At 27.9% G+C, this 16550-nt stretch overlaps 13 protein-coding genes across 13 annotated transcripts; 7 read left to right on the top strand and 6 right to left on the bottom strand.

Moving 5' to 3' along the window:
* Positions 1 to 317: 317 nt before the first annotated feature.
* On the top strand, positions 318 to 1637 carry AAJ76_7900016233 (phage infection protein; the record flags this gene model as incomplete). The annotated part of the gene is made up of 1 exon (XM_024476407.1): positions 318 to 1637. One exon carries the CDS (start codon positions 318 to 320, stop codon positions 1635 to 1637), a length of 1320 nt encoding a protein of 439 aa, XP_024330114.1.
* Positions 1638 to 2156: 519 nt separating this feature from the next.
* Positions 2157 to 2444, top strand: AAJ76_7900014394 (hypothetical protein; the record flags this gene model as incomplete). The annotated part of the gene is made up of 1 exon (XM_024476406.1): positions 2157 to 2444. One exon carries the CDS (start codon positions 2157 to 2159, stop codon positions 2442 to 2444), a length of 288 nt encoding a protein of 95 aa, XP_024330113.1.
* A 12-nt stretch (positions 2445 to 2456) lies between these two features.
* On the bottom strand, positions 2457 to 3191 carry AAJ76_7900013360 (trna (uracil-5-)-methyltransferase trm9; the record flags this gene model as incomplete). The annotated part of the gene is made up of 1 exon (XM_024476405.1): positions 2457 to 3191. One exon carries the CDS (start codon positions 3189 to 3191, stop codon positions 2457 to 2459), a length of 735 nt encoding a protein of 244 aa, XP_024330112.1.
* Positions 3192 to 3220: 29 nt separating this feature from the next.
* AAJ76_7900013330 (gamma-tubulin complex component 3) lies at positions 3221 to 4309 on the top strand (the record flags this gene model as incomplete). Its single annotated transcript, XM_024476404.1, has 1 exon — positions 3221 to 4309. One exon carries the CDS (start codon positions 3221 to 3223, stop codon positions 4307 to 4309), a length of 1089 nt encoding a protein of 362 aa, XP_024330111.1.
* A 48-nt stretch (positions 4310 to 4357) lies between these two features.
* Positions 4358 to 4957, bottom strand: AAJ76_7900011594 (peptidyl-prolyl cis-trans isomerase; the record flags this gene model as incomplete). The annotated part of the gene is made up of 1 exon (XM_024476402.1): positions 4358 to 4957. The coding sequence occupies one exon, from the start codon at positions 4955 to 4957 to the stop codon at positions 4358 to 4360; it is 600 nt and encodes a 199-aa protein (XP_024330110.1).
* A 164-nt stretch (positions 4958 to 5121) lies between these two features.
* Positions 5122 to 6561, bottom strand: AAJ76_790009990 (cytosol aminopeptidase; the record flags this gene model as incomplete). The annotated part of the gene is made up of 1 exon (XM_024476414.1): positions 5122 to 6561. One exon carries the CDS (start codon positions 6559 to 6561, stop codon positions 5122 to 5124), a length of 1440 nt encoding a protein of 479 aa, XP_024330109.1.
* Positions 6562 to 8075: 1514 nt separating this feature from the next.
* AAJ76_790008475 (glycyl-trna synthetase) lies at positions 8076 to 9839 on the top strand (the record flags this gene model as incomplete). The annotated part of the gene is made up of 1 exon (XM_024476413.1): positions 8076 to 9839. One exon carries the CDS (start codon positions 8076 to 8078, stop codon positions 9837 to 9839), a length of 1764 nt encoding a protein of 587 aa, XP_024330108.1.
* Positions 9840 to 10065: 226 nt separating this feature from the next.
* AAJ76_790006485 (leucyl aminopeptidase) lies at positions 10066 to 11259 on the top strand (the record flags this gene model as incomplete). Its single annotated transcript, XM_024476412.1, has 1 exon — positions 10066 to 11259. The coding sequence occupies one exon, from the start codon at positions 10066 to 10068 to the stop codon at positions 11257 to 11259; it is 1194 nt and encodes a 397-aa protein (XP_024330107.1).
* An 873-nt stretch (positions 11260 to 12132) lies between these two features.
* AAJ76_790004418 (hypothetical protein) lies at positions 12133 to 12435 on the top strand (the record flags this gene model as incomplete). Its single annotated transcript, XM_024476411.1, has 1 exon — positions 12133 to 12435. The coding sequence occupies one exon, from the start codon at positions 12133 to 12135 to the stop codon at positions 12433 to 12435; it is 303 nt and encodes a 100-aa protein (XP_024330106.1).
* Positions 12436 to 12891: 456 nt separating this feature from the next.
* Positions 12892 to 13218, bottom strand: AAJ76_790003333 (hypothetical protein; the record flags this gene model as incomplete). Its single annotated transcript, XM_024476410.1, has 1 exon — positions 12892 to 13218. One exon carries the CDS (start codon positions 13216 to 13218, stop codon positions 12892 to 12894), a length of 327 nt encoding a protein of 108 aa, XP_024330105.1.
* Positions 13219 to 13517: 299 nt separating this feature from the next.
* AAJ76_790002878 (hypothetical protein) lies at positions 13518 to 13673 on the bottom strand (the record flags this gene model as incomplete). The annotated part of the gene is made up of 1 exon (XM_024476409.1): positions 13518 to 13673. One exon carries the CDS (start codon positions 13671 to 13673, stop codon positions 13518 to 13520), a length of 156 nt encoding a protein of 51 aa, XP_024330104.1.
* Positions 13674 to 13923: 250 nt separating this feature from the next.
* Positions 13924 to 14130, top strand: AAJ76_790002627 (hypothetical protein; the record flags this gene model as incomplete). The annotated part of the gene is made up of 1 exon (XM_024476408.1): positions 13924 to 14130. One exon carries the CDS (start codon positions 13924 to 13926, stop codon positions 14128 to 14130), a length of 207 nt encoding a protein of 68 aa, XP_024330103.1.
* Positions 14131 to 15089: 959 nt separating this feature from the next.
* AAJ76_790001324 (hypothetical protein) lies at positions 15090 to 15227 on the bottom strand (the record flags this gene model as incomplete). Its single annotated transcript, XM_024476403.1, has 1 exon — positions 15090 to 15227. The coding sequence occupies one exon, from the start codon at positions 15225 to 15227 to the stop codon at positions 15090 to 15092; it is 138 nt and encodes a 45-aa protein (XP_024330102.1).
* Between the last annotated feature and the right edge of the window lie 1323 nt (positions 15228 to 16550).

The following is a 16550-nucleotide window of genomic DNA, read 5'->3' as shown; positions in this document are numbered from 1 at the left end:
TATTAATAAATTCATGTATATTAAGTAAAATCAAATGATTTAATGATAATTTATGACCATATACATAAGTTTAAAGAAAAGCCTTAGTTTGGAGTTATAGTTGAAGTTTTGGGTATACTTTTTAATGATGCTTATGTATTTACTATAAATGGGTTTTTAATTAAAAACATATAATACAGTTAGAAAAAATAGATAAAAATGATTTTTTAATTAGAGGATGGGAAAAACGAGCTGCTAAAATTTTATAACGAGGGGATTTTGTGACACGTCACATCTTCTTTATATAAATATCAATAATTAATTATCCTAATTTAAATATGTCTAACAGTAATAGCAAAAATAATAGTAGTAATAGTAAAAATAATAATAGTAATAGTAAAAATAATAATAGTGATAGTGATAGTAGAACAATTAAATCATCTGATGGATCAACCGGATATATTAATGGATCAGCCAAACTCACGAATGGATCAGCCAAACTCACGAATGGATCAGCCAAACCTACGAATGGATCAACCAAACTTACGAATGGATTAGCTGAATTTATGAATGGATCAGCGGGATATACTAATGGAGCGACTGGACTTACGAATGGATCAGCGGGATATACTAATGGAGCGACTGGACTTACGAATGGATCAGCCAAACCTACGAATGGATCAACCAAACTTACGAATGGATCAGTTAAACTTACAAATGGATCAGCCAAACTTACGAATGGATCAGCAAAACTTATGAATGGATTAACTGGAAATACATATGGATCAACGGGATATATTAATGAATCATCCAAACTCACGAATGGGACATCCAAACTTACGAATGGATCAACCAAACTCACGAATGGGACATCCAAACCTACGAATGGATCAACCAACCTTACGAATGGATCAACCAAACTCACGAATGGACCAGCCAAACTTACGAATGGATCAACCAACCTTACGAATGGATCAACCAAACTCACGAATGGACCAGCCAAACTTACGAATGGATCTGCGAGATATACTAATGGACCAGCCAAACTTACGAATGGATCTGCGAGATATACTAATGGATCAGCAAAACTTACGAATGGATCAATCAAACTCACGAATGGATTAGCTGAACTTATGAATGGATCTGCCGGACTTACGAATGGATTGGCTGAATTTATGAATGGATCTGCGAGACTTACAAGTGGATTAGATAAATTTATGAATGGATCAGCTGAATTTATAAATGGAACGACTAATTATAATAATTTTGGTGTGAAAAAAAATACGAACGGATTAACTAGACTTATAAGTTTACTACCTGAAATTATGAATGGATCAACTGGACTTATGAATGAATCAACTAGATATACGAGTGGATTAACTGGACTTATGAATGGATCATCATCTAATACGAATGGATCATCATCTAATACGAATGGATCATCATCTAATACGAATGAATCATCATCTAATACGAATGGATCATCATCTAATACGAATGGATCGTCATCTAATACGAATGGATCGTCATCTAATACGAATGGATCATCATCTAATACGAATGGATCATCATCTAATACGAATGGATCATCATCTAATTCTAATGAATCATCTCTTAATTCTAATGAATCAACTAAATATACGAATGGAAAAAATTAATTAAAAATTTAACTTTTTCACTTTTTAAATTTTTTTTCGTTTTTTTGTGGATATTTAATTTTTGAAATTTTGACAGAAATAGCAGTGATGTCTTTCTGCTATAAAAATGTTCTATAAGTAAAACACAGGTTTATTAAAGTTAACAATATAAAGCAAGTTTTTTCTTAAGTGGTTTTTAAAAAAACTCCTTTAGATATTCTAATTTAATTTTTTATTAAGCAAGACATTTGATTTGAAATCTACCACTAAGATGATTGAATCTGTATTGTATAATTATTTACACAACAAAATTACAAACAAGCAACCAAATTTTCAATTTTTCGTAAAATGTGCATGAATATAAAACAATATAAATTATGTTGCTATTCAAAATTTTTGATAAATTTAAGTATACATTACAAAATAAGCTTTTTAAGCCCGGTTAGCTCAGTTGGTAGAGCATTAGGCTCTTAACCTAAGGGTCGCGGGTTCGAGTCCCGTACCGGGTGTGTTTTTTTTTGTTATTTCACTAACCCTTTTATGATACACCAGATAAATTTAGAAAATCTTAAATTTACAACTTACATGGTAAAGAAAACATCTACTAATCTAAAAACATTGATTACTGATGCTGATTATTCTAGAAAAGGATTATTAAAAACTTACAAAAACAATCTCGAAATTGAGAGTGAACTTTCTCATCTGATAAATTTTTTAGACAATAATAAAGAGTTGCAAACAAAGGAGTTTGATGAATTTAAAAGTGAAATATGTTTGACAGGATTAAAAAATAAAAGCTCGCAGATCACCTGTTTATTGGATGAATAAATATTAAAATTTTTATATTTGCTTTTTCAATATAACGAATATACTTTCTTGTTCTATTCCACTCTCTTCGACATTAAATCCATTTTTAACGCATGCATCTACTAGTTCTTTATGGTCATATAAATAATAATATCTATCAAAAGTTTTAAACCTTACTAAATAATCTTTATTTTTTATCTGCTTAAACTTGCTTTGAAATTTGGTCTCTTCATTCCAGACGTATAAAAGTATTCGGCCAGTTGGTTTTAAAACCCTGTGCATTTCTTGTAAGGCTTGTGTTCGTCTTTCAGGTGTGCTAAAATGATGTATGACAGCAATACTTAATATTATGTCAAAAGTATTGCTATTGAAAGGAAGACATAGACAATCTCCTCTTATTAAGTTAAAAGAAACATGTGGAGTACTACTAGATTTGTGTACTAAAGAATATTTTAATTCTGATTTACAAATATTTTTTTTAGAAAGTGTACCACAATCCAAATCTTTTTGATCATTGACTTTGCAATATTTATCAACAATACAATTAAGAAGTTCTTTTGAATAATCTAGTCCGATCCACACGCCTCCTGTTCGTGGTAAATTCCTTCCATTGCCACATCCCGCATCTAGATTTAAAAACCCTGGTTTATCGTAAACTTTCAAAAACGAAGAAATTTTAGGCCACGTTTTATATCTTGTAACATCAAATTTTTTAGCGTATTTCGAATAAAATTTGTGTACATACGCATCCTCGTATTCAGAATTCATAGGGTTAAAAATATAAAAAATAAACCCTTATGGATGAACATGTGAAAAGGTTATCAATCCTAATACATAAAAGATTTAATAAAAAAATCTTATTAAAAACTTATTCAATTACAAGTTCTGTATCAGAGAATATAAATATAGAGTACCTTGCAAACAGAATTAGACAACGATCTTATAAAGCATTTTTAATATTTAATACAATAGAATTAACGCCTGCTAAATTATCTCTTATATTTGTTTTAGTGAATATTAATGGTAAAATTAATATTCCTACTCGTAAAATCGCTTTAGGATTTCTTACTAACATAAATATCTACAAAGAGGTTGTTCCTTATCATATTTATAATTTATTAGAAATTATACACTACAATGCACAATTATATCTTAAAAGTGATATGGGGGATGTTTACAGACAGCGAGCTGTATCACTGAGTGACGATGTATTATCGTTTTATATAGGTATGTATGATATTTATATGACACTTCGTTTAGTTAAAAAAATACCAAATATTATTAAAGAAGAAATTAGTGTACAGAAGACAATACCAGAACATCATATAAAAATTTTAAAACAGATATTTTTTTTAGAGCGCTGCGATTTTTTAGAAAATTTATTTTATAATTTTAAAGAAATTAAAAAAATGACAAAAATGACATACACTTACGTTCTTCACGAGACCGTTAAGAGTACTTTTAATCGTAAAATTGATGAATTAGAGATTATTTTAACTGAAAAGGGATTTTTGTTGTATTATAACATTCCAGAAAAAGAATATATATTAAAACTTAGTAAAATTTTTAAATTTTTTTTTAAAATAAAAAAATTAGAATATTTGTGTAGGAAACTTGGATTTTATAAATTAATAAGATTTATTAATAAGTTCTATTTTTATGCTTGCGAGATTGTAATTAATAAAAAAGATATATTTAAAGATATAGATAATATAATTACAGAGATTTATTTGGAAGAAAGTATTTTTTATAATTTTATTAAAGAGATGGACACTAAACTAATGAATTGTATGATTAATAAACGAAAAATTGATGATGAATTTATAAAAAAGAATATGAATGAACTACTTGTAAAAACAGAAAATGATATTTTTCAATATAACTAAATTAAAAAAATTACACTATCATTAAAATCAATAAAGATATTTTTTTAATTATAAAACACGTTCGTTTTCTTGTTCATCAATTTCAATCTTTTGAATTATTACATCATTAATTGGTTTATCAGCTTTATCTGTAGTAATATTGTTTAATATATCGAGTAATTCAATATTGACAACCTTTCCAAAGACTACATGTTTACCGTCGAGATGGGGGATCTTATCAAAACATATAAAAAATTGTGATCCATTAGTGTTTGGTCCAGAATTTGCCATAGAAATTGAACCATACTCATGTTTATATAAAAATGACTCGTCATTAAATTTTCCATTGTATATTGAAATCGAACCTGTTCCATTACCATTGATTATGTCACCACCTTGAATCACAAAATTTTTTATAAGCCTATGAAATTTAGTATTAGAGTAAGTAACTTTTGGATTAAATTTGCCTGTAGACAGTTGAACAAAATTTTCAACAGTTTTGGGTATCTCATTTTTATACAGCACGAATTCTAGTGGTGCTGGAAGGACATTAATGTAAAATCTTCCTTTTATTGCTGAACTATTGTTAGATTTAGTGATTTTAACTGCATTTTTGTTAGGTTTTTTAACTTTACATTGCAAAGATAAAAACAACAGGAACCAAAACATAAGGGTTAAAATTTTGATTTATTTTAAATGATTATTATTTGACAGGATATTATTTTTGGTAAACATTTGTATCGACTAATTATAGAATTTTATATTCTTAACATAATAAAACAACCTAAAAAAGATTGTTTAAATTAAATATATATTTAAAAACTTGTAATGTTTTATTTAAAATCTGTTATAGTTTTAAAATTATTTTTTTCACTTAGTTTTTTTATAACTTCAAATAATAATGGGAATCCTCTACCTGTCATACCTTTCCCATAGAGTGTCGTATTTTTATGATCAAAGTCTACACCGGCAATATCAAAGTGACACCATTTAACATCTTTTTTAATAAATTCTTTTAAGAAAATAGCAGCAGTACATGATCCACCTTTACGACCACCTGCATTCTTAAGATCAGCTACATCTGATTTCATACTAGATAAAAATAAAGAAGAAAGTGGCATTCGCCACGCAGGATCGCTTGACGATTCACTAGCATTTTGAATGAGAAGCGCAAGATCGTCATTATTGCAAAAATAACCCAAAAAATCTTCACCAAGAGCCACAGAAATGGCACCTGTAAGCGTAGCAATATCAAATACATATTCAGGATTACTTTTCTGAGCAAAGGTCAATGCATCCCCCAATATCAGTCTTCCTTCCGCATCAGTGTTATCTACTTCCACACTAATACCTGACATACCAACGTGTACATCACCCGGTTTAGTGGCACGGCCACCAGGCATGTTTTCTGAAAGTGGTAAAACTGCTTCAATATTTATTTTAAGCTGTAGATCATTTGCTAATTTAATAGTAGCTAACACTGTAGCCGCTCCTAACATATCTCCTTTCATAGCGGCCATGTTAGCAGAAGGTTTTAAGGAAATACCTCCAGTATCAAAAGTAATTCCCTTGCCGACTAATGATACATCGATATTCTCTTCGTTTTTGCCCTTATAAGTAATTTTAACAATTTTTGGTTTTTCATTGGATCCGTTAGCGACCCCTAGTAGTAAATTCATATTATTTTCAATCATAAATTTCTTATCAAAAATTTCAACGTTCATTCCGTTGCAGTATTTTAAAGCATATTCCGCAAAAAGTGAAGGAGTCATTAAATTAGCGGGTGTATCACCGAGAAATCTGACAAAATTTTGTGCATTGTAAATTTTTATGTACTCAGGATATCCGGACAATATTGAAATTGGAAAATTTTTGGTGTCATTTTCTCTTAAAAAATTATATTTATAATAGGCAAGCACTATACCTGATATAAAATCTCTTATGTATTCCATTTCTTCAAGTATAAAATTTACAGGTTCATCAAAATGTACAATTTTTTTGTAACATTTTGCACCTTGTGTAGACACACAAGCTTTAAATTCCTCTTCGTCTTCATTCTTGCGTATAAAACATACAAATAAAATAATGTTATTATTTTTAACCGTATAACTTATATCACTACCAGGATTATGTGATTTTAAATATTCAAGATATTCTGGTTCACAGTCAGAATATTCTTTATTGGTGTAAGAATACGGAATTATTATTACATTTCTTGCTTCAGGAATCTTCTTTGTTTGTACAAACAGTTTCTCGTAGTTTAAAAAAGCCATCTTAAGGGTAAAAAAAGTAAACATAAAAATTTTTATGAAAAAAAAATATTGAACAGTTTACACAATCGGTTTTTTTGAGCGGAATAAAGCTTATCTGCAATTTTTTAAAAGTTTTATTGTAAATATTTACCAACTGTCACTTATTTTTACTTTTACCTATCAAAATTACAAAAAAAGGACAATCATTTTTTAAAAAATCATTTAACTTAATACATTTTTAGTGGCTGTGATACTAAGCTTTTAATGTTTCTTGTAACTTATAAAGTAAATATTAAATGTGAAATTCGAGCTACAAATTGTAAAAACTTATATCACATTTTATATAAAATTCAGTAAATAATTAACATTCATGTAGTTTATGATGTATGTTTGTAACTAACTATAATCTACAATATTAAAAGAGATTATAAGCATACAGAAAAGTAAAATTTTTTTTTTCTCGATGATGACCCTTAAGAAAGTTCAAAAGTTGTCATAATGTGAATCAAAAAGGATGGTACATAAAGTTCTTATATATTGAAAGAGTTTAATTTAATACGAGGTGCAAAATAGAGTTATGGGTGTGAACATATTGAATGCAAATGAAATTAAATTGTTAAGTTAGTAATTTTTAAGTGGATAATTTATAAAAATTTAGACATTCCAATATATTTGTATTAAAAATTGATTCATATCTGCAAGAAATCGTTAGAGATATGTTTGATGTGTGATATGTTAAAATAGTTTACACACAGCAAAGTTTGTATAATTGTTTGACTAGTGAAATAGAAAATATTTTTAAAAATTTAAAGAGTGAAGAAGCAAGATTGTACATTAAAAAATCTTTTCTATTGAGTGTATGACAGTAATTATAATTGGCATTTTAGAAACATTTTTCTTATTTAAATATCTGAATTGCTAAAGTTTTATAATTAAACAACCCTATTTGTGTTTTTTAATGTTAATTATTAATAGAAAATATTAATTTTAATCTCTGAACGTATCTGATTACTAAATTATATCCAAAGTCTAAAGAATTGTTTCTGGATAATTTACAGATTCCACTAAAATTCTGTTTTTTGCGATATACGATGCAGATAATTATCTCTTCTTACTTTTATCTTTTTATTACAAATAATTTTAAAAAGTAATTTTTTTGTTTGCTTTTTATAAATAGAGCGACTTATAAAGCTTTTATACTCGAGTAAGTAGAAATTACTTTTATTAAATACTGTTTTGTAAAATAATGGATAAAATTTTAGTTAACTAAATTAAATTTTTAGCTTATTTGCCACCACCTTAAAACTTTAAATTCTCTTAACATTATCTTTTACATATCAAATATTTTTAATTATTTATGGTATAACAATTATTAAGATTTTCACAGGCAACACGTAGTTAATTTGCTATATATATTTGCACTTAGTTCTTAAACACCATCTTTTATTTTAACATTACTTTAAAACACTAAAATAATTATAACAAAAATTTAAAACTAGCTATTAAAAAATATTATTTATTGCAAACCCTTTTTTATGAAAAAATTTGAAACCGAAAAGCTAGAAAAAATTATAAAATCAAGATTTTTATTGAATCAAACAGCACAAATATATGGTGGGGTATCAGGATTGTATGATATAGGCCCTGTACTATTCGGAATAAAACAAAATTTTACTTCTGAATGGCGAAAACATTTTGTATACTATGACAAATTATACGAAGTTGAATCTTCTATTTTACTACCTTATTCTGTTCTTAAGGCTAGTGGACATGTCGATAAATTTTGCGATATTCTTATATGCGATAAAAATAACGGTTTATCGTATAGAGCTGATCATTATATTGAAGCATTTTTAAGTAAATTACCGCATTCAGATGAAATTTCACAAGAAATAAAAATGGTTGATTGTATGAACTGTAAAGATATAGACAAAATTATTCAAAAATACAATATAAAAACACCTGATGGTAATGAATTTTCTCCTTCTATAAAATTTAACTTAATGTTTGAGACAAATCTTGGATATAAAGAAGGACACTCTGTTTTTCTTAGGCCCGAGACCGCACAAGGACAATTTTTAAATTTTAAAAAGTTATATGAATTTAATAATAAAAAATTACCTTTTGGTTCTGCAACTATTGGTAAAGCATTTAGAAATGAAATTAGTCCTAGATCCGGTCTTATTAGAACGCGTGAATTCGAACAAGCAGAAATTGAATACTTTGTCAATCCTAAAGAAAAAACGTTTAAAAAGTTTAAAACTGTCAATACGTTGGTGTTACTGTTATGTTTTGATAATCAAGAAGTTAAAATGTCTCTAGAAGATGCAGTGAATAATAAGATTATCAATAATGAGATCTTAGGTTATTTTATGGGAAGAACTTACCTCTTCTTAGCCAATATTGGTATTGATTCTACACTAATAAGGTTTAGACAACATAAGAAGGATGAGATGGCACATTACGCTAAAGATTGTTGGGATTGTGAGATATATTCATCCTTTGGATGGGTAGAATGCGTCGGTATAGCTGATAGATCAGCCTACGATCTAACGTGCCATTCGCAAGCATCTGGAACTGAGCTTTGTTTTAGTGAGAAGTGTATTCCTCCGGTTATAAAAGAAGAATTGAAGCCTATAATCGACAAAAAGTCATGGATTAAGATACTTAAAAAAGACTATGAACAGTTTTCTAATGAGTTAAATTCGTTATCTAGTAAATTTATTCAAGATAACATGTTTAAAGAAAATGATAAATTTTATATCAATTTTGTTTTTAATGAAAATAGTTACAAAATTGAATGTTCTCAGATTAGGACTACAATACACGAGCAGAAGGATATTCCTGACGTTATAGAACCATCTTTTGGTATAGGTAGAATTTTGTATATTTTACTGGAACATTCTTTTTATTTAAGAGAATGTGGTAGACCAGTTTTACAACTAAAGCCTAAAATAGCTTCAACAAAAGTTATTATTTCTTATGTAGTTCAAAATGCCGTCTTTACTTCATATATAAATAATATTTTAGATCAGTTATATGATTATAATATTGTGGCAGAAGTAAATGAAAGATCTTGTAGTATTGGTAAAAAATATGCTTCCTGCGATGAAATTGGTATTCCTTATTTTGTGACATTTGATAATGATTCTCTTGTTGATAAAAAGGTAACTATTAGAGAAAGGGACAGTATGGAACAAGTTAGATTAAATATATCAGATGTATCAGGAATCATTTGTAATTTGATAAATGAAAAGATATCGTGGGAAGAGCTTAAATTTAATAATCTAAAATTTTAAATAAAATAAATTCAGTATATTAACGTTTACTGTCACTTTTTTGACTTTTTTATTATTTAGTTTTGTTTAATTAAATTTATAAGTATTTTAAAGCACGTTTATAGCCTAAAATAGAAATAAATATTTAATATAACAGTAAAAATAAAATATAAATCTTATAAAAAATTGAAATAAAGTTTAACTTAGTAAACAAGCATTTTGACTTTAACAATTTTTATCCCTTAAAATGTCAAATCTAAATTCAAAACTTATAAAATATAAAAATCTAAATCTTGTTGCGCATTTGAATGAGACATTCCCTACATACGAAAAGGCGGTAATAGAAATGGAAAAGGATAAAACCAACTCAACAAAATCTTATATTGAGACAGAAATTTTTAAGGTATTTTTGCAAAATTCTGATTCTCTTCTCGACATTCTTAATACCTATGAATCTGTTTACAATAAATTAACAGAGTTAAGAGACATTTACTATCGCACAAATTTTCAGAGTGAAGATGTTGTGCCAGTCGACAAAAAAAAATTAAGAGATTTTAGAGGGATTTTAAAAAAGTTTACAACTGATATATCAAGCTTTGATACAGGACAGAGGGTTTTAGAGTTTTATGAATTTGTTGGTCAGTATATATTTCTTATGACCAATGATATTTTATTTATCGGTAAGAAAAGTGATGTAAATTATACTTTAGTTAATACTTTTAATTATTCAATTATAGATTTAGAAACTACTGATAAACTTACAGTAAAGATGGGAGATATGAAGTTGGTTTACGAAGGAGAACAAGAAAATATTAATAAAATCGGGAGAAAATTTCAACAATTAAGTTACACCTACGAAGATTCAGTATCGACAGAAACTGAAAAAACATCATATGATGCTGATTTGAAAGACTATTTTATACAAACGGAAAAATATGATGAGTTGATTAAAAATGATATGATTTTTATCGGTGACAAAACATTGCGATTTTATGATTTTTCCACGTTGCAACGATGTACCAAAAAAAATGATTTGCTACTTGTCTCATTTCTTAAAGATAGATTTAATGAATTATTATTGATGATAAACAAGATAGATACATTAGAAAATATAATTACGAGAGTATTTGACTACTTTTATAAGTTTTATTTTGAAGAAAAAGATATTTTTAAAGAAAAAAATATTAAATTTTTATTATTGCTCGAAGATCATATTTTGGAATGTTTTAAATTTTTTGAAAAAAGATTACTTAGCAGAAAATTTTACTCTAAAACGCTAGATGAAATTTTAAATCTAATTAGTACAAAGTTAATATTTGATAATAATGATTATTCCTATATGGTAGAGTACTTTACTGATAAATTAAATCAGCAAAAAGAAAAATTTTTAGACAAAGGGCGTGATGAAATTAAGCAAGCTATAATGGAATATTTACGATGACAATGAATTTAATGTTATAAACAATTTTATTAAAAATTGATGAATTTAATATATAAAGAATTTTTGGCTAATTTAATCTAAGAAATAATTGTATTTTGATAATTTCAATAAATGTTTTGTGTATACATACTATTTTTACCTTATTTCTATATGTAAAGTGTGTGTCGGTAAAAAAAATTTTATTTACATTATTTATGTTTCTTTTCTCTTCGCCCTCTTTTGGTTTTCTATATTTATAGATTAATTTTAATTAATAGTTATTTAAATAAATCTCCCCTCCCCTTCAAGATCTTAAACAGGTTTTGTAAAAAAACAATAATTAGATATATAGGTTCTTTAAATATGAATTTTTTGACGCTACTTTATCTTTTCACTCCCTTACGAATAGCTACGTACAGATATTTTTCAAGCGAACGTAGTTATTCGAAAGGGGGTGAAAGATAGAGTAAAGGTAAAAAAAAATTATTTCTTAACCCCTATTATGGAAAATCTAAAAGAGAAAATTTTAAATTTAACGATGATATACTACTAGAAAACTCTAAGACTCTAGATTTTTTTAAATACAATTTAATAAAACATGAAATAATTTGTTTGAGATGTGGTGGAAGAATGAAGATTATGGTGGCTGCCACGTATATAGACGGGTATGCTTACAGATGCTCTTCTAAGGCATGCAGATTAAAGGCAAGACTAAAGAAGGGGTTTAAATCGGGCTCTTCGAATATAGAATTTGTAAAAATTCTTAGGGGAATGTATTGGTGGGCATATGATTATACCTTAGCTTAGGTTATTGATTTCTGCGATTGTTCGGAGAACACCTACATTAAAAATAAAGACCTGACCTTGCAAGTAATATCCGAACAAGAGCCAGAAATGGTTAAAATAGGTGGAGAAGGTATTGGGGTGCAGTTTGACGAAACTGCTATCTGTAATGGGGAGTTAATACCTAATCCATCTAGTACCCTAGACAACAAACCCAACGTACAATGGTTTGTGGGTGGTGTAGAAGAGGGAAGTTGTAAGAACTTTGTTCTAAAGCTTGTTTCTAACATAAAGGTTCCGACTATATTAGATATGTTCGAAAAACATGTTGTATTTGGATCTATCATTGTTACCGATGGTTATCCATCTTACCCCGGGGTTGTTACCTTATTTGGATCTTTCCTCGAGTGGTAAACCCCTCTGTTGGGTTTGTTAATGCTCAAGAAGCGCATACGAACCAAATTGAAAACCCGTGGTCACATATTAAGCATGCTTATAGAAAAAGTGGCGGTATTAATAAAGGGAGAATTAATTTTTGTTAAATGAGTGGCAATGAAGGAAAGAAACGTTTAAACAACGATAACAAGACGCTTAGGGCTGCATTATATAAACTATTAAAAATGTTTAGATTTTAATTTTTTGTGGCCAATCATTTTTCTAAAAAAACAGGAAGGGGATGAAGTAGCGCCAATTTTTTAATATATCTATTAAGTTTCTTAATAAATTATCTAATCAAATTGTAGTATTTTTTTCTTTTTTTGCTTTTTCAATTTTTCGAAATTTTATAAAAACAATTTGGATCAGTGCGGTCATTTCCCCAGAAAAAAAATAACGAAATTTAATTATTTTCATTCATTACAGTCAAACATTCTAATATTTATAAAACTTGTTATTTCTAAATCTTTCACGCCACATATATTCAGCAAGATATGAATTTAAGTCTTTCTTTTTAACGCCTTTCATTTTTTTAATATAAATTTTATTCTTATTCCAATACGATTCAATATGTTGCGTATGGACACCATTATCAGGATTGACAAAATTTAAAGAATGGTTTACTGTATAATATTGAAATCCTAAGCCTGTAATATCTCTATATGCAGCCCACTTATCTGAATAAATAATCGTACCAGGCAAACATATTCTTTGAATAGTATAAAGGAAGGTGGCTTTACCTCTTTGGGCTACAATCTCCATGTATCCTCTTGTCGGTACATAACTTGTATCAACTTTCCCTAAAAACCCAGACTTGTTGTTCTGACATTCGTCCCTTATGATATTTTTGCTTGTGAACAAACAATCTTTCACCAATTCGGCATATAATGCCAGGACCACTAAGGAAAATCGAATTCCTAATAAAGAACTCTACACATGCATTTCTAAAACTTCTGCGCATTTCAGTTACCTTATCGTGTCCTAGTCGCGTTAAAACGTCAATGTTTTTATGCAAATTGTTTATGCTCCAAAGGTAAATGACGTATACTCTCATTTGTAAATCAATTCGTGTTTTTTTCAGAAAACGAATCGTTTCTGATTAAAAGTATAGTTTTAAACTTAAGACTTTGTTTGTTTTCGCACTTCCAAATAAATTTGTCTTTGATCTTACTACGAGCTCGCCAATCCATACCTCTAGAGCAATATACACAACACATGCTCCCTTTAATCAATCCTGTGGATTTAAGCAAGTTAATAGGTCAATTTATATCAATACCAATAATTGACAAAATTGTCTCCTGAAAAAAATGTCTTCTCATATAAGGGTAAAAAAATAAAAAAAAGTACACTGCGGTTTTTCCTCCCTGGGAGAAAGAATCGCAATGATCCAACAATTTTTTGGTTAAGCGACCCAAAGCTGCACGATTTTTGATATACTCAAAAAAATTTTTTTTCCCTTATCTTTTGATGTTACAACAGGAGGAGCAATATGAAGAAATTTTAAATATGATTCGAGCATGTGTTTTTGCATGTTGTTGCCAAAAATGTGAATCAGAAATTGTGCAATATGGCATATCAATGGTACGTTGTAAAGACAATTTTTGTAAAATAAGATATTTTATTTTTAAACATGCTGTTTTCTTTATCTTAAAGTTTCTCCTTCGACCTTTTTAATAATTGTTGATTTATTTTTAACAATCTTTCATTCAAGCTTATTTCAAGAATTACAAGAATACTAAAAAATTATGTCTCTGCAGTGATTTACAAATTTGATACAACAAATATTTTATTTAAAGGTTAAATTTGTTATTAGTTTTTATGTCATCAAAATATGATTTTAACGTGGGTAAATTACTGCCCAAGATTCTCTTCCCTTCTAGGTTCCTCGATTGTCAGATCTGCTTCTCGTCTGAACTCCATCAAGACACTTTCAAGAGTTTTCTTTAAAGTGATTGATTGAATATAAGCTTCAATTTGATCAGAAATTGCTACAAATTTAATAAAGAATTAATATATAATAAATATCATGAGAGCATCAATTTGGGGGGGGGGAACGGAAATATGATAGAGATCGACGAAAGCAAGCTGGGGAGGAGGAAGTATAATGGAGGTCATATGGTTGAGAGAGTTTGGATCTTTGGCGTAGTTAAGCGCCATACTCGTAGAATTTTGTTATGCTCGGTGATGCAAAGAAATAGAACAGAACTTAAAAATATTATGTTTAAATACATCTTACCATATTCTATAATTTACAGTGACAGTTGGAAAGCCTACTCCAATTAAAACTTTATTATTTTGCACACAAAACCGTGAACCATTTAAAAGAATTTTTAAATAAAGTTGGTAATGTGCATACAAATACTGTAGAAGAAAACGGGTCGGGGTTAAAAAGAAATAAGCCCTACAGAAATAGAACAGCTTCATTAGTAAGAATATATCTCCTTAGGTATATGCTTTGGAGAAATCAACCAACAACAATGTTAAAAAATTTACTAGATATTTCTCTTTTTTACAAATACGAATAAAAATATTTTAATGTATAATACAAGTTTTAATTTAGAATTTTAAACAAAACAATTTTAAAATTTAGCATTATTTGTTTGCAAAAGTTATTTTTTTTTAAAAACAAGAATTTAAATCATTGTTTTTACAGAATGAAAGTGCAAAATAGGGATAAAGTTTTTTTTGAGTATATCAAAAATCGTGCGGTTTTGGGTATTTTCTCCAATATATAGTTTATTTCTGTAAGCACAGCGCAATATTTTGTGCATTTTTCTTTAATTTTGATAATTTATATCATAAAATAGTGATTGTCGTAGCCATCAAATTTCATCCCGTCACATGGTTGTCAAAAGTACGAATCTAATTGGCTACTGAAACCATTTAAACTCTATAAAATTAGGAGATGGAAAACTTAAATAAAGGAAACGACAATGACTATTGCAAAATTTAACTATTGATAAAGAGTGCATTTTATACTTTTGGACAATACATACAAGCCAAAATATATAATGCAGATTGAGAAAAAGGAAAGACATCGTGTTTATAATCCCGTTTAAAACGAGATAGCATTGGCTAGTCATCAATATATAATATATAGTTTGTTTAAAAAAAAGGAATATTTTTTTTGTCTAAAGTTTTTTTACAGGTAAAGATTTTAATGATAATTAACTATTGCTTTGATTCATTATGACAATTTTGCACTACAAATTTTTAAAAATTTACAGCTATTTTGAAGCCAGGCCTTTAATTATTTTTTGCTGTTTCAAAAAAGGAAAATTATAATTTTTGGCTCAAAACGTACAAGTTCTCCCGCCAAAAATATATTTTTTTATATTTTATAAAATTAACACTGTATGAATTTAACTTTAAAAAACAAAATTACAATTATTTTGCTTTCTAACCAAAAAATGCCTTTAGTCAAAATCGTAAGAAAATTTAAGATTTTACAAAGTACAGTATCTAAAATTGTAAAAAATATGAAGAAAAGGTACAGTTAAACGATCCAACGGGCGTGGCAGGAAAAAAAGTCACAAGCCAATAATGTTACAAATCGGTGCATTCGCGGGGAATGCGACGAGGCACCTCTCTATAATACTTACCGTTTTGCCGTCTGTTCCACCCGGTCACTTAAAATAAAATTTGTTTTTATTGTATAACGATTTATTTTTATTTTTTCTGTTCTCACTTCCTAAGATGTTTTTTTTAGCATAATTTATGAGAATTTTCTTATTTATAGTTTTTTATGAAATATTTAAAATAATAAAAAATTAATAATAATTATCATAAAGAAAGAGTCCAATTATTATACTTAAAAGATCGTGACCAGAGGTTTTGTCACAAATTGTCTTAATCAAATGGTTATTAAAAAATGCATGTGGTTATTGACAATGATACCACAATTTACTATCTTATTTAAAAAATTATGTTTTTATAATAAAAATTTGATTTAAAATTAGAAATTAAACTTCATTTATTTTAGGTTGATAAAATTTGGTTTTTAGTCCCCTTTATAGTTTAATGAAACTGAAAATAATATGTTTGTTTTTTGCTTACTTAAAATCTAGTAAAAATATTTATGACAATTTATTGAG

The sequence above is a fragment of the Vairimorpha ceranae genome (assembly GCF_000988165.1).
Source record: "Vairimorpha ceranae strain PA08 1199 chromosome Unknown NODE_79, whole genome shotgun sequence".
Classification (NCBI taxonomy): domain Eukaryota; kingdom Fungi; phylum Microsporidia; family Nosematidae; genus Vairimorpha; species Vairimorpha ceranae.
This window is presented reverse-complemented; position numbering and strand designations above follow the sequence as displayed.